General features: G+C 36.0%; 1 protein-coding gene across 1 annotated transcript in view; it reads right to left on the bottom strand.

The window, feature by feature from the left end:
- Positions 1-16,195, bottom strand: part of LOC104538336 (zinc finger protein 236-like) — a gene marked incomplete at both ends in the record, with an annotated part of 22,088 nt that extends 5,893 nt beyond the window's left edge. Inside the window, 13 exons of the mRNA XM_010181502.1 lie at positions 525-656; positions 2,291-2,481; positions 3,806-3,958; positions 4,832-5,008; positions 5,163-5,406; positions 6,630-6,775; positions 8,770-9,135; positions 12,939-13,042; positions 13,504-13,783; positions 14,263-14,475; positions 14,589-14,740; positions 14,835-14,941; positions 16,044-16,195. Of these exons, the coding sequence (XP_010179804.1) occupies positions 525-656; positions 2,291-2,481; positions 3,806-3,958; positions 4,832-5,008; positions 5,163-5,406; positions 6,630-6,775; positions 8,770-9,135; positions 12,939-13,042; positions 13,504-13,783; positions 14,263-14,475; positions 14,589-14,740; positions 14,835-14,941; positions 16,044-16,195 (2,417 nt within the window). The remainder of the gene's footprint in view (positions 1-524; positions 657-2,290; positions 2,482-3,805; positions 3,959-4,831; positions 5,009-5,162; positions 5,407-6,629; positions 6,776-8,769; positions 9,136-12,938; positions 13,043-13,503; positions 13,784-14,262; positions 14,476-14,588; positions 14,741-14,834; positions 14,942-16,043) is intronic.
- Between the last annotated feature and the right edge of the window lie 805 nt (positions 16,196-17,000).

The raw sequence follows: 17,000 nt of genomic DNA, 5'->3' as shown, positions 1-17,000 counted from the left end.
CTTCCGATTGCCGAGACCTTTCAGAGATAATACAGTGGTCTTGAGATGACACCTGCCAGCTCCCTTAGCACTCTTGAGTGTATCTCATCACCAACAGATTCGTGTATGAGCCTCCTCTACTGAGGGTATTCATTGCTCCACCCTTTCCCACTGAGCTTGGTGATCTGGGATTGCAGAAGACAAATCTTACAAGAAAGAATGAAGCAGAAGGGACAGTCAGTACGTAATACCCAATTACAAACTTGAAATTTTATTGAGCAGTTTGTGTTGGGAATATGGTGTTGTAATTTGTAGAAAGTATTACATAATTAACTGCATTTATTTTTTGTATATAAAAAAGTGGTTTTAACTCAAAACTTAAAACAGAATCTGGGTGACTAGGAAGTCACAATGAACCTCTTCCCAATATTCTTATTTGGGAATGACATCAGCCATTCTGCTTCAGAATATAGAGGAATCATTCGGATATTTTGAAAAAATAACGTCCTTTACCCACAAAGGATAGAGAAATACATCGTATCTACCTGATATGTTATTTCTTCAGAGTTTGCAGATGCTGAATGGGGGGTATGGCTCACCAGTATGACCTGCTGTGAGCCTGACCCACTTTGGCTAGCAAGACTAGAATCCGTGAGTATAGCAGGGAACTGCTGACCCTGTCAAAGAGGAGAGAAAAGAAGGGAAAAAAATAAGGCAGAAGATCTATATTTAAACAGCTAACGGTAATAATGTAAATTCTATTTATGCCTCAAAACTACCTTTTTCTTGATAAAGGCCATTCCAGAATCCTATCTGAGCAAACACTACTGCTGTCTCTCTTTCTCTCTTTCCATTTTAAGTCTACCAATTTAAGGGTAACAACAGCTGGAGGTCTCTAAGAACAGAGATTCAGTTCTGATTATTTTTTCCCAGCTTTGCATCAGTTGCTGAATGTTTCAGCCATCCCTTGTGTCTGTCACTTCAGCTGATACTTTCTTTAACACATATATTCTGCTTTCCTGCATGGTCTTCCAACAATATTTCCCCCTTTTTTTTTTAATACCTCTAAATTGAACCTACTGCCAAACCACATGAAATCAAGCTATAAAATTCTAAGATACACAATTACTACTTCTATTTCTACATTACTGTTAAAGACATTTCTATGAGCCCAGGAAAGACAGTACCTTTATGTACTACCTGTCAATTTAAGATTCCTGCAACACAGACTGTGCTTGCATAGTGCCCAAAACAATGTTTCATTTTGATTTATACCTGCCTTAACATCAGGCATAATGTCTTATTAATTAACATCAACACTGCCAAATGTAATTGCTTAAATTATTATGAAGTTGCTTTGTTACTCTGTGATGCCAAAAATCATAAATGTATCACAAGAATTATTTAAGTCTTTTCTTTCCCTCCTCAGAGCAAAACTGCAGAGGGATGCATATAATCATCCTCATAGACTTTGATTCACCAGGTTTACTCACATGCTATGCTAGACTAATAGTATTTCATTTATACACATTTACACATTTTAATAGCAGTCAAAAAGTACATCAAAATCATTCTACACCTAGTTTAGCCACGAAAGTAGGAGAAATAGCCCAAGTTTTCAGATCTCAAATCTAAACTGAAATGCCAATCACGCAATGACATTAAATTTTCACTTGATAGTCTTTTAGTATTGCTTATTGCTTTTTTCCCCCTCCTCACTCTGTATAATTCTACTTGCCAACACGTCTTTAGCTCTTGACGACACCACAAAAATCTTAAATTGTGATAAAAACAGAACTAATGCTAAAGCCACTGGGGAGATGATAGTCCATACAGCACTCATATTATAAAATTTCTTCTAACGCTATCTTTTATTAAAGGCAGTTCAATTAATTTAGATTCTGTCCTGTTCTTTCCTGTGAGAAGAATTGTCACAATTGCTCTTCGACTCTCCTGTTTACAAGCAGGAAAAGAGAATACACCAGATTAAACAATAAAAAGCTTAGGAACACTAAACTATATTGCTGAATACTGATGAAGTACAGAGTTTAGTTTATCACTGATCTCAAACAATGTTTGAAACAGTAGAATCTATCTGCTCAATGCAAAAAACCAAAAAACCTGTAAAATTGATCTGTATTTCCGTTTATGTTTCTAAATGCCAGTATAAACACACAAGAAGAAAAGTTAACTGAATTTTCAATTACTGTGTATTTACAGAATAAAACTATTCTCTAAGTAAAATCTCCAATTCTCACACTCTAAGAGAGTAACATTTGTTTATCTGTCAGTTCAGAAAACTACTTCTTACCTGTGAAGTGATATTAAGTGTAACTGCATCAAGACCACCTGACAACATTCCCTGAGTGTCAGCAAGTGTCAAGGTGACACTACCATCCCCTCCAACTCCTGATGAAGACATTACCAAATTCTGGGCAGAAACTGTAGACTGAGATATGGGTGTTGTTGAAGGAAGGTTTGTTCCACCTGTTGTATTAAGTTCTGGAATATATGCAAAATTGTAAAAAAAAGAATCTGTTACATACATAAACTTCTAGCAGCAAGCTTATTTTAATTGAATTTAATTTCTATTTCTCATTTGCTAGGCCTTTCTATTTTGGAAGCAAATAAATCAGTTAAAGCTAATCCCATGTCACAAATCATCAGTCAGATGATAAAACTGGAAAAATTACATCTAAATGTAGCTTGATGGACATCACACTGCAAAGCAACAACTTTGTAACATGGCATGTGAGATGACTCATCGCCAAAAAGACACCTGAAGAAATTTCAGGCTACATGTTTTTGTAGTCCGACCACTTTCAGAATTCTCAATGAAAAACACTTCGACTCACAGCAGTAAAACCAAAATTCAGTAACTCCACAATCCAACACTCCCAGCCTTTCCTTGCAACATGGCTGATAATCCATAATAGCAAAAAAGGTCAGTTTGTTATTAATAGGTATTTAATAACAGTTTGATTATAATAGCCATATAGTAATAGTTGTATAACAGTTTATTATAGATTCTCCAACATGTGACTAGAGGCCTCAGGGCTCTCCCTTTTACAATAAGCTTCCAAACCTGAGAAGATGAGACAGAAGGTACAACACAAGTGTCTGTTTTCACTATTTCATTTACTAGTTCATTACATAAAAGCATGCCTTAACCTTCAAATCTCACAGGATACTCTGGGTTAGGCCTCCCCCAGTATGACATTAAAGCAGATTTGCTTTATAGATGTATATAAGCTTTAAAGGAAGCTATGAGAGGAGACAGGCGAAAGGAAAAGGAAGACAGAGAAAATATAAGTATGCATAAGAGTGAAGAAAGTTATTTACATATCAGGAGTAAGTCTGTATTAGTGCAACCTGCTGCACTGGTTGAAAGTATGAACAACTACATACACGCACATGTGTTTCTGTGTATATAATAAACAGATACAAGTAGACATTCATATACATATTCAAAACCTCAAAATTTGAATACTAGAGCAATAAAGGATATTCTATCATCTGTCTGCAGCAAACTATCAGACTTCTTCATCCTCTAATTCACAGAAACAGTCCTCCAATATTCCTGTAACTATCTCAAAGTACTAATTTAATTTAGATATGTCTTTTTCTTTTTTTTTTTCTTAATAAGTGGAGCAGAGTTCATTTAAATTGGCATAACAGTCTAAAGCCAGTAAGAAAACACAGAGTCATGCAGTTCCTGAATCGTAATGTGCAAGATCATACCATTTCAGATTAAGTTACCTGGTCTAATACTTATTTTTTAACAAAATGTTACAATTTTTAATTAGAAAAATCACTGTATGCATACCTGGAGTGTTTAGTGAAGTGCCCTGAGAAAGAAGCTGGTCATTGCTTATAGTTAATGTAGCACCTGTAGTCTGACTGTTGATGGTTGGCGTTGTCAGCCTTAAGCCACTATTCAAATCACTGCTTCCAGAATTATGCTGAATAAGATCTTGGCCTGAACAGAAATCAGTCCTATTATAACTGGAAATGTCTTAACATCATTCTTCTATTGCTTAGAACTATGAACAAGTGATCATAGAACAATAAAAGTAGAAAACCAAAATACAAAATTCATTTTTAGACATACAGATCTATGCAGAGGTTTGACAAGTTTTTAATACAGATGTGATTACACACATCTACATACTAACATGTAGAAAAATACCTGAGATTACTAAAATTTAGACAAATATTGATCTTACTTATCTAGGTAATCTATAAAACCTAGCAAACTGTTAATGGTTAAAACGTGAGGGTTTTTTATCTATTACACAGATATGCATTGAACATGTCCTCTTTTGCAAAAACATCACTTCATTATGTTAATTTTGTGGAACGGGCAACAATCATAAGACACACAGAAACAGAAAGTAGATTCTATCAGTTCTTGGGCAGCAATACTACATTCTCCTTAGATAAGTGAACATTCATTAACAAGCAGAAAAACAGGAGACTGTGATACCTTAATATGGATATCACTGTCATGACACTTAAAAACATTAAACACATTACAGAAAAAAAGAGAAAAAAGAAAAGAAAAATTAAAAAGAAAAAAAAAGAAAGAAAAAGGAGAAAAGCACTAAATACTATACTGGATCTATTAAAGAAATATTATGATACAAAATACAAAATACAAAATATGGAACCAATCTAACATGCATCCTCAAAACAAATTACTTGTTTTTCAAAAGCAGAATGAAGGAACACTTTTTAAAGCTGATTTGTATAAAAAATAAACTACAGCAAAGCTGTGGGCAGTGAAAGTATCTTCAAATGCTACTGTATAAAATGGAGATCTGGTACCATTAAGGATCATTAAAATACCAACCAGATATGGTAAGAGTGATTTCTTGAGGACTTCCTGATGAGCTTGTAGTAGTAGAACCTGAAGCATGAGCTAGAACTTGACTCAAACTGGAATTATTTATGGTCAACGTTATCTCATGTCCATTTGAAGATGATACCATACCCTGTGAAGTCATGACTTGAGAGATGTCCTGTGCACCTAAATGTGAGGGGGTAGTACAAGAAAAATTCCATGGAGATCCTTTCTTTGTAACAAATACAACTTTTTAAAGTAATTCATACATGAGGTGGGGGTAATACTGTACTTAAAATTAAGACACTGAAAGCACTACAAAACTACTGACACTGCTTACCACTAGCACCGGTTGTCAGCACAGACTCTTGCTCAGATAGGGATCCTATAGTCATGTTAGCAGCTGATGTTACCGTGGGCTGCAAAGACAGCCCTGATATAGGCTGAATAACCACATTAGCAGGCACTGCATTTTCTGTTGCCTGCAGGGAGGGGTTCTGTGAAGCCATACTGGGATCTCCAGTTAGCTGCTGAGCAAGTAAATTACCCTGCTGTAGCGTCTGCTGCAGAATACTTGGATCGATCTGAAAAGCAAGATTTCAATCTGATCAATCTGAAGTTAATAAATACAGGTTAAGTGAACATTCTTAACATAAATCCAGAATTCATATTCAGTGCATACAGAGCATATATATTATTTAAACGTTATAACTAACCCTTTTAAACGCTAAGTTATTATTTTAAGTGTCTGTATATAGCCAGTCTCCAAAGTCACTAGGTAAACAGTGTATTTGGCTCCACCTCTAGATTCTTCTTTCAGCAAAACGTTGGGGAAAGCACGACCATAGTTACATATGAGCATGCTGGGCTCCAGGTAACCTCAACTGCTGTCATTCTGTACTGTCTTACTGGTGCACGTAACACTTATCACTGTCTTCAGGTCTTTGAAACTGAAAACGCATGGAGCAGAAAGAAGACTGATATCAGAAATTATCTATTTTTTCAGCTCCTAGGGCTCACTAAGGTCCCAGTTCAGTCAAACAGCTGTTTTCTGCAGTTATAGATAGACATTTTACTCTTTAGGGATGTCTGGGGATTGGGAAAACAAAATTAAAATGCAGTTTTCTTCATTTTAAGCGAAAAGCTTCTTGAGTAGAGAGACTCTGAGCAACCCAATGCAGCTCTGAAGATGTCCCTTCCCTGACCACGGGGTTGGACCTAGGTTTCCTCCAACCTCAATGATTCTGTGAAACTGATCAAACACAACCAAGTTCATGAAAATCATTCTTTCACAGCATTTCAAATACATTTTTTAAATGTAATCATCTCATCTTTTTCTGTCATTCATTTTACAAGCTTGTCAAATAACGTGGGTGTCTTATGTTAAGGAAAAGAACATTTGTGCAATAATTTGGGTTTGTTTCTTTGTGGGTAGGGAGGTTGTTCTTCTGGAGGGTTGGTTGGGGTGCCTGAAATCCTTTTGAAGTGAAAAGACAAAATACCATTAAAAAAAAACCAACAAAACCAAACAAACAGATTTTTAAAGCAATCTGCCAAAATCTCAGGGGGGGGAAATCTGAAATACTGCAGGGAAAAAAAGAAACCAAATCAGAAAAAAAAAAACAACCAACCCAACCCTGTGCAGCTATTCTTTAAGTCTTCTACCATGGTACAAGTGATACAGTGGTACTGCTGCATGTCCTACTCAAGTCAAGGGAGCTCTTCCAGATTCATATACGCTCCCTCAACTTCCTTCAGCCCTCAAAATGACTATAAAATTAAAAGCAAGAAACTGTGAGCAACCTACCTGTAATGTTATGTTGTTAATACTGGTGGCATCTATTCCAGAAATTTGAACATTCTGTCCAACTAGATTAGCAGCAAGTTGTAACTGTATTCCTTCAAGAGTGGCCAAGCTACCATCTGTCAAGGACACAGTTAAGTCACCTCCAGCTACCAAAGAAAACAGTTATATTATAATGTTTTTCTTTATCATTACTGACTGCCTCTATTAACTTCTTTATTTTTATAAATAAAATGAATACAAAAGTTAGACACACATTTATTTATGACAAGAAAAATAATCTGAAGTAGATGACTGCCTATTTTAAAGCTTCATAAATTCTATGTAATTTAAAGATTTTTATTATTTAAGTACTAGGTAGCATCTTGTAAGACGAAAACAAGAACCACGTCAGAGTAGCTTTGAAAGCCTGGAGAAATTTGGTATAACATACCTTGGAGTGTCTGCCATACCTAAATACAAGCAGCACTCCCACATGATACGTACAATCTGACTCTGACCATACCATTGAAAGCTACTGCCACATTTTTGCACAGAACAAACATTCTTCAAGAAGGTATCAAAGTTCACCCTGCGTACTCACATGGACGGAAATAAAGGTACATTAGCATCTGAAATCTTTAGAAATTAGAAAGTTCCTAATTTCAGAAGCTGAATAGACCGTCTCTACAAAATGACTCAGGAGAACACAAGGGAAGAGTCACCTTGTGTTTGATATCTTCTTCTCCAAACATCTTCAGTACGATCAACCAGTTTCCTTTGGTTGATGCTTTGAAAACATCTATCTTCCTCTCTCCAACATCCTTTAGAGTAATAAATCTGCTTTACGACACACTCAAGAAATACCTGCTCCAGGCAAAACCCACATCACTAACCTCAATGTAAGAAGGTTCCTGCCTCTTTCTAAGACATCTGAACATGCTAAAGATTCCTCCATATTGTGTTCACTCAAAAATCTAAGCAAACATCCGACAGTCTTTAATCATAAATATACCACTAACTGTCACTGTCAAATGACATTTACCACTACCTTCTGCACAACCAACAATTTGTTGGTTTTGGACAACAGTTTAGGTCAGCTAAGCTTGAACGGTTACAGTTGAATATGAGACTGATACATTACTGTAGATTTGTGGGCATACTATCAAAATCAAAGACATGCACTGAAAAAAGTGCCAAAGAAGCACAGAAAATCCAAGTCTCGCTTTCAGAAGTGACAGACAGTCCAAGTCCCACTGTTTAAAGTAGTAAATTTATCATTATCAGGGAACATGTCTAGACATCTGATCACTATTCTGCTCTTAAAACCATCCCTGTCCCAGCTTTCCCTGAGGCCAGCTAGCGCTTATGTAAACAATTCCTGAAACCAATTTACAAGTTAGCAAGGATCATTCTCAACAGGTCATTTCCTTGCAACATGAAGCACATTGGGCATTCTGCGCCAGTCTGGCTTCAGAGTCAAACGGTCTGCGGCACATTTAATGTGCTAATGCAGCTGTGGTCACTGTCAACTGGCAAGACTTCATATCCTAGCCATTTAATTATTTAACATACACGCCTACACTAGCAGTCTTTTGTATTGCTGAGATGTTTTATTGCTCTGGATTTCTGGTTTGGTTTTTTTTGAGGGTGTGTGGGTTCTTTTCTTTTTACTTTGGACTATTAACTACGTATGTACAAGGAGCACACGCACTCAAAACACTCTTCAGTATTCATGTAAATAAATACTGTAAACAAACTTTTCTTTGCTCTATTATCTAATGTTTGAATACAAACTAAATCTTAAGGAATAGAAAGCTTACAGAGTAACTGTTTTGCTTCTCTGTTTCTTCAGAAAAGGCAACAGAGTACTACCAAGAAGAATAAAAGTACTCCAGCTACTCGTTATCTGTATTTTCTTCCTTTCCGCAGTGTAACACCACAGTAGAACTGAAGAGATTTTTTTCAGGTGAACTGCATACATTTTCCCTTCATTCTTAAATAAATAAATTTTTACTTATGCCACCACCATGCATCAAATCATGAATTCAGTACAACTCTTACCTGTTTGGAGCACTGTTTGGCATAATTTTCTGAACTCTAATAAAAAGCAAAGTTCAGTACTTGATCTCAACACCACCACCAAAATGTCACCCATTTTTACCTGACACTGAAGCAGGCAGGATAGCCTGGCCCACAAGTCCTTGTGGAAGCAAATTTTGATCAAATTGACTCGTCAAAACGGAGTTATTCATGATGAAAACATTAGGGTCTGTCGAGGATGAATTAAGAAGACTGATTGGTTGTAGTCCCTCAGATGAGGTACGGGAGACAGGCTTCCTAGCTTTCTTTGCCTCTGGTTTATAATGACATTGTATGTGGGTTTTTCTGCGCCCTGAAGTACGAAACCGTAAGTCACAGTGTGGACATTTGAAGGGCTTTGCTCCTGTATGCAGACGCATGTGGACTTTCAGACTCCCTTTTGTAGAAAAAGAATTACTGCATACATGACAACTGAAGAGCTTCTGGCCTGGAAAAGTTTCAAAATAGAAAGGTAAGTAATAAAGCCTCTAAAAATCAATAGCACTGTATCAACAACTAAAAAAATAGATTCTAAACAATTTTGAACAGAATAAATTTGAAAGAACCAGCATTTTTCTTTATAATTTTGGCTGCTTTTCATATGAATTAAGGGTCTCAATGAAGGGTTTCTTAATTTTTTCCCATTTCTAAAACTCAGTATGTTATTAAAACTTCCATGCAGAACCTTGTTGGATAACCTTGATGCCTCTGTCCTCATCATCAAACCTTCCTGACTACTCAAGTTGCTTCAACTACACAGCTCATAAAACTGAGGAACTAAAAGTTTCAGCTCAACCTCTTCAGCATTTAGCCACTCATTTCCTTTTTAATTCCAGCAGCTTTATTATTCTGCTTCAGCTTTTACCTCAATATTGACTAGAATTAGTGGATAACAAGTAGCAAATGAGTAAAATCTGTAAGGGAGATAATACTCTAAAACAAAATACCAACCACCTCCAAGTAACCTAAAAGTACAGAAATCTGGTCTATACACACAGAGTCCTCTTTCTCTGCTCTTCTTTCAGATTGCATAACATTTGGAAAAAAACCTTGGTCTCAAATGAAATTTTTAATGTCCTACAAATAAAAACAGTAAACTGCAGAGTTCATTTCATTAACCATACATGCAGTTGTCCAATTCACAAAAAGCACATCCACCAGAAAACACGTCACTGCAACGGAAAGCCCACTATAACTCCTGAAATTCCCATGCTTTCCAGCACAATAATGCTTCCTAGCTAAACAAAGGAAAGAAAATCAACCTATTTTGTACAGCTGCCGTATCAAATAATAAAATCAAGACTTCTCCATACTATGACGGAAAAATACTAAGAAAAACAAGGTAGTACTAAGTGTGAGTAAGTCATCCTTTCTACCTGGAAAACCATTAGATCAACCCTGAAAGGGTTTTATCTTCTACACTGAAAGGGTTATCAAAGACTCAAACAGGCTGCCCAGGAAAGCGGTTGAATCACCATCCTTGGATGTATTTAAAAGCCATCTAGATGTGGTTCACAGGGACATGGTTTAGAAGGGGGCATGGAAAAGTTAGATAATGGTTTGACTTGGTGATCTTAAAAGGTTTTTTCCAATCATAATGATTCTATGAGTCTATAAAACAAATTTGACTCAACTTCCAGACCAGAAGGCACTACTGTATTCTGGTGATCTTAGTCATTTACAGTTTAACAAGAAGACAGAAAATCAACACGTGCCTATGATTCCTGCTATGGAGCAGCAAGGAACAAACTGAACATGGGAAGTCCTGTTTAAATAGAACATTAAAACATGCAACAGATTATGACCTGGCTCTTGGGCTTTTTGCATAAATACTAGGAATCTGAAAAGAAAAAAGAAATATGGATGAACTAGAACGTAAAACTATGTGTGGACAGGGAGTTAGTGGCCAAAAGGGAAACCTGGAAGGAGGATGATCACAAGTTGAGATGAAAAGGCATAGAGGAATGGCAAATGCCCAACTGGCATTGCTTCCAAATACAGTAAAATTAAGCATGTTTTAATGCATCTACAATTGGGCCATACTACTTGGCTATCCACGTAAAATATTAATGAGAACTGTTACATATATAAGAAATTACAAAAGCAACAAAGGCAGAAATACAATAACGTGTGACTTCAGTTACCTACTAATTGCTATGTCAGGATACAGGGTCTAAGAGTCCAGCCAAAGAACCACGTATCTCACAGAAAAACTTCCAGCCAGCCTGCTGGTGAAAGATGATGATACAATAGAAGCTACAGTGAACCCCCAAACTAATTCACTGCATCGATGTTTATTCTAGATGAAGTCAAGTAGGCCCCTTTTCAAGCAACTTTCTTTTATAGGGGAAGAGCAGAGTAGCTTTTCAAACTGAACTGCTGTTAAGGGAGTTCCAGACAATCATACTGTAATTATTTTTTAATTGTTCATTTAAATAAAGTAAGTATGGCTCAACATAATCCCAATGAGCTATTAGCTGTAGGTGCTGCCTACGGATTAAAACATCGCTCTGAAAAGGTATCCAGGCTCACATACAGGAACTGCACACCAGTTAAACTTCATCCAACACAAGCTGGCCCAATTATAAAAGAAAATACGAAAAAAACCCCACAAGATCAAATGCGTTACAATAAGGAAAAGTTGATGTGACTTTTGTAGTGAAAACTACACTTCACAAATCTATGAGAGCTCTTTAAAGGAGACCAGATTTTCACTGACAAGACTGTAACTGGATTTTTGGAATTGTACACTGGTTTTATATGAAAGGACCTTGGAAAAACTGCTGTCACAGGATGAAAAGACAGAGTACTTTCATGAATTAAAGTAGCTATAAGACTGAAAACAAAAGGTAGGATTATATGGACAATTTTCACAAGGCAGGAACCAGCAGGGTTGTTCTTTAAGCACCTGACTGAAGAACTAAACTGATCAAAATACATACATTGTGAAAGAGAGGATGAAAGATATTAAAATACTCACTTATAAAGCTCTGTTTTATATTATTAAAAAGTCAGTAAAATAATAAAAAGCTTGAAGAAAGAAGAACAGGGAACAATTTTTCATTATTTCTCAAGCAAAAGAACAGGTCGCCTTAGGAACAAAATCTTTAGCTGGCACACTGAAAACCAAATTTGAGTTAAGGAACATACTGGGTGTACTGGAGGCCATTTGATTTTACCCAGTTTTCCTAGGTTCAGAAAACAATTGGATAAAACTAACACAGTATATTCCATTAAAGGCAGTGAGGAAAAAGATACAAACTCTTAGTCAGAGTCCCACAAGCTGCAAACTGCTTGAACCTGAAGAAATACAATCAAATCCCTGCTTTCCTCTTCTCATTATGCTTAGCATCTGCTACTGAGACAATACACCAACCTACACAGAGATCTGCTGAAACATGCAAGAGCAGCATTTCTTACTAAACAAGAGTGGAAAGTACAAATAAGCTGAGTTGGAAAGGGAGGTCTCCCAGGAGCAAAATAATTATATGTTACAGCATTAAAAGCTTTCAATCTTCTTTTTTTTTTTTTTGCATTTTCTAAAAAAAGCTTACAATGCACCTTAGCAAAACTAGCCAGTTTTGGAAATCAATCAGTTTAGGATTGGATTTATTACTGAAGTTCAACAGTAAGAAGAAAACAAGTATGACAAATTTAGAATCTTCTTTAATTCATGGAAAAATGGGGTAAAAAAATAATATTAATGAAAATCACATCTCTCAGGAATACAAAGAGGCTAGTGTAAAAACCTAAATTTCACAGAACTGAGGTTTATATTCAACATGTGTGATCCAAACAGCTCAGAATTTTTGTATTCTTATTTTTCAATCTGCTTAGCAGCACAAACGTTAACATTTCTAGCTTTTTTCTTTAACTTAATTTTATAAAATTCTCCAACTCCACCCTCTTGCTCAGGAAAATAATTTCCCATTTAAATGCTACAGCAGATTTGAAAGGACAATTCATAGATACATACATAGTTTTTCCATGACCTAAGACTGCGTCTGCTTTATAAGCCTACTAATATAGAAGGCTATAATATTTATATTAATTTACTCATTTATAGTTTATTCAAAATATAATAAGATTCATTTATGAGGCAACAAGTGCCAAATTTCACCTAGTGCTGTCCTCAAACTGCTGTTTCCCAGATCACAGTGAAAAGTACCATTCCTTGCAAAATCTTCAGTTCAAACAGCCTGTCAAGAAAGTACCCTGCTTTGAAACAAAGACATTCAAAATCTTACTGACCTGTGTGTGTTTTAACATGACAATCTAGAGTGGATTTTACAGTGAAACTCTTTCCACATTCTTCACACTTATATGGCTTCTCTCCAGTATGGATACGAACATGCCTAATAATTCCAGAGTACATGGATATGTGAATTCCTACTTTTACATCAGTTTGTACAAATATTTATTTTGTATCTTATTAATTTCAGAATTAATTGAACACTTATTTTAACACTACATTAAAGAGAACTAGTAAAGATGATGATTTAAGCATTTGTCATTTTTCAAACTGATTTTTAAATGCTTTTATATGCAAGTCCTATACCATGAAAAAAATAATTTATTCTAAAACTTCATAATAATTATTTTAATACTGCAGGAAGAGAAATATGAAAAGGCTGGTTTAGTCATATTCAGAATATAAAACATTTTGACACATTTTCAAAGCATTCTGAAAAAGACAAATGTGAATATGAATCAAATTTTAGCTTAGGCATAAGAAAGTTAAATGAAACTGTTACTGCTATGTTTCTGGTAAACAACTGAGAAAAGTGAAAATACACAAAACTTTTCAATTTCTTACCTGACTAAATCACTGGGTTTTTTAAAGCTTTTGGGGCAATAATTACAACAGTTGGCATATTTGGGTTCTGCTTCCAGTTCTGCTTGCTTATCTTTGATCTCACTAATTCTGTCTTTCTCTGCAGCAGACTGGACAAGAACTTTTTCTGAGACAGTGGCACTTTCCTGAGGTCTGATCTTTGCCAGTTCTGCTGTTTCTTCTTCTGTAAAAGTTATGACACCAGGACGAGATTTTCTGGAAGTCCTCTCAGAGCTTTCATCATCGTCTTCAACACATGCAACTATCAAAAAAAATACACATATCTGTTTAGTTTAATCTGTCAGCTGAAATCACAAAAAGAGAAGAGTTTCTTACCAAACACATGGCCGTTACATTATGTGCTTGGACTTAAATCTCTTTCAGAGGTCTAATTACCATGTCTGTATTTCTTTTAAATAAAGCTGGATTTATAATTACTATTTTTCCAATAATTAAAACAGATATAAGTAATATAGGACAAAAAAATGTCCTACCATAGTGACACACTAAAAAGCCCTGTGCAACATACAGTACCTCGAATGCACTAGGTAGAATCCCGGAAAACTGAATTTTTTAAACAATTTGAATAACAGAGAAATTTCAGTGGTTGTGGACATCAGACACTATCCATGCTGGAAGGCTAATTTATAACATTACTGTTATAGCATTCATGTAATCCACTGAACCATTCTTACTTGTTATGTAGTAAGGACTGTAAAAGTAAAAAATGAAATAATTTACCTCCCCCTCCTGTTTCTGTAGCTGCTGCTACAGCTGAGGAGACTGCCTGATGTTTTTTCATATGTTTTTTGCAGTGAACAGTTGTTCGAAAGCTTTCATCACAGAACGGGCACTTGTAAGGCTTCATGCTCATGTGAGTTGCCATGTGCCTGGTAAGGCTGCCATTAGTTGTGAAGGAGGTATTGCAAATGCTACAGCTGAATGCTTTAACTCCTTAAAGTAACAGAAACAAGTAAGTAGCACGCCATTTGTTTAATTTTACTTACAGGACATTTACAACTCCCAATGATGAGTTAAGCTCATTTAGAGCTGGTATACCCTGTTACCTGTGTGAGTCTTCTCATGTGACTTAAGAACTCCTGAGGAAACAAAGCCACGGCCACAGAGTTGGCATTTATATGGTTTCTCACCAGTATGTGATCGCACGTGTTGTTTCAAATGGCTGGATTTCTTAAAACCCTTGTTGCAGTATTCACATCTATTAGAAGAAAATTTTTTTCATTAGTTGCATATAATTACTAGCTATAAAAGATTCAGGAAATTCTGTGACAGAGACTAAGACTGTAACAAACCTATACGAACGCCTGCTTTGATCTTCATTATCCTCAAGAAAATGAGGCCGTTGGGTATGCAATTCAAGTTCTTCTTGTGATGACTGATCCTGTATCAAACGGGTGGCCTAGAAATTAAAGGCTCAAGTAAATTTCAATAACACTGAAATGAAGTCATACAAATAGGCAAGAACAAATTACAGTATTTACAGTCAACATAAGTAATCAAAATGATGCTTTCATAATTTTTTTACAAGAAATTAAGATACCTCACTCTTTCATAGTGAGACGGGAAGCAGCAAAATGTGCATCTACTGAATCAGAATAAACAGGCAACATGGTGCACTTACGCTTCCCTGTGAATCTAGACCAAAAATGTGTTGAGTCTCACAGATCAAGGGGTTAAATTTAAAGCAGCCATTTTAAACAGTATGAGCCCCACAAGTGAGTAACACAACGCACAGTGCTCCTGATAGTCTTCACTACTTTTTGAAAACATTTTCCTCTAAGCAAAACCAGAATATCACAGAATAATCAAGAATGATGGCATGCTGTAATGCTTCAAGAGAAGAAACACCTAGAGACTGAAATTACTCAAACTCTTCCAGATACTAAAACTCATCTCAGTTCTGACTGACATTCACCCTTTGCAAACAAGCATGAAGGGATAACACTTCATGCATGTCATCAAGTTAAACATATTACTATAGAGAGTCTTCATGCTAGGTACTGCCATCATCATAAAGTTATATTTAAACTGTATTTGTAGCAATTAAGCTCTTTTACAAATTTAACTAGATGAAAGCCACAGAAGAACATCATACACTGCAATAGGCAATCTCCATGAATGATCACTACACATTTGTGATATTTTTATTGGTTGATCATATCTATATCCACAGAAATTAAAGAATTAGGACAGAATATGGTGCAATAATGTAAAATTCCTTCATAATATTAGGTCCTTCCCTCAGTTATAGACTTACAATCCAGCTTTATAGCATTATGTCCTTTTTTAAGCCTAGAGCATAAAAACATAAAACTCTTGTAGAAACACGTCACTTATCCTCCCTCCACCATTTTATTTTCCAGTTGTTAAACACAAGCAATCTAGAAAAGAAATAATGAAACTTTTCTGACCTCTCAGTTTATCTGATCACCAATGAAATAGCTCAAAGAAATTCATCCCTTAACACAGATCAAGGCATTCTGCCCTCTAGCAGTACTTACTACGTTAATAGTGTCTGTATTTGGGACCTGAAGAAGGGCTGGTGGATGGTAACTTGTTGAAAGTGCCTGAGATTCAAGTGTGCTTGAATCCTGCAGCTGCTGTACAGCTGGAAATTGAGACTGTTGATTGTAGCTGTCATTAACTGTAAAACCTGACGGAAATTAAGTAGTTACAAACCTGGAAAATACACTGAATTGGACTTTGAATAGCACCACATTTTTCTGAAGACCACCTTCAAAAGAAATTAAGTAGTATTACCATATAGTAATACTCATCCCATACTCTTCAGCGTTGAGTGGCAAAATACACAAATGTTTCTGGCATCTACATAATATGCATAACAGGATTACTTACCATTAGCTGGAATTCTATTGGAAAATCTCCTCCACAGAAAAACACTGTTTGAAGTTTCTTCAGGGTGCCACAATTACCTTAGAGCCATTGAAATTTTGAATTTCTTGTATGTAAGCATGCATGTGTCAAACAGGTTGACCCATCTCCCTTTATCCACGCTGGTACCACGCTCCCTTAACTACACTGGAAGCCGATCACAAGGATGCAAAGCTCAGTGGGGAGGATGGCGGGTGAGTGGAGGAGATGACCCAATAGGAGAACTCCAGTTTCTGATAAAGTAACCCCATTTTCTCCTACTTTGGATCTCCTCCACATATTCCCACTCTTTAGATAATAGTAGAGCCTCTCAAAGGCAAACTGCAAAGTAAAAAATAAACATTTTTATTCACATTTCCAGTATGATGATCTGAAATTTTTATCCAGTTTTGTTCTTCTGAAACATCGGAATCTAATCATCTCCTTCTCTAAATGAGTGAATGAAATGATTGTATCAATGATTTAGAGCCAAGGAAGTGCAGCTCAGATTGCAAGTTTTTTTAATGCTATCAGAGATGCCCTTTTACCAATCCCTCTAAGTCCTAATACTTCATATATATATATAT

The sequence above is a fragment of the Mesitornis unicolor genome, unplaced genomic scaffold (assembly GCF_000695765.1).
Source record: "Mesitornis unicolor isolate BGI_N332 unplaced genomic scaffold, ASM69576v1 scaffold25413, whole genome shotgun sequence".
Classification (NCBI taxonomy): Eukaryota; Metazoa; Chordata; class Aves; order Mesitornithiformes; family Mesitornithidae; genus Mesitornis; species Mesitornis unicolor.
This window is presented reverse-complemented; position numbering and strand designations above follow the sequence as displayed.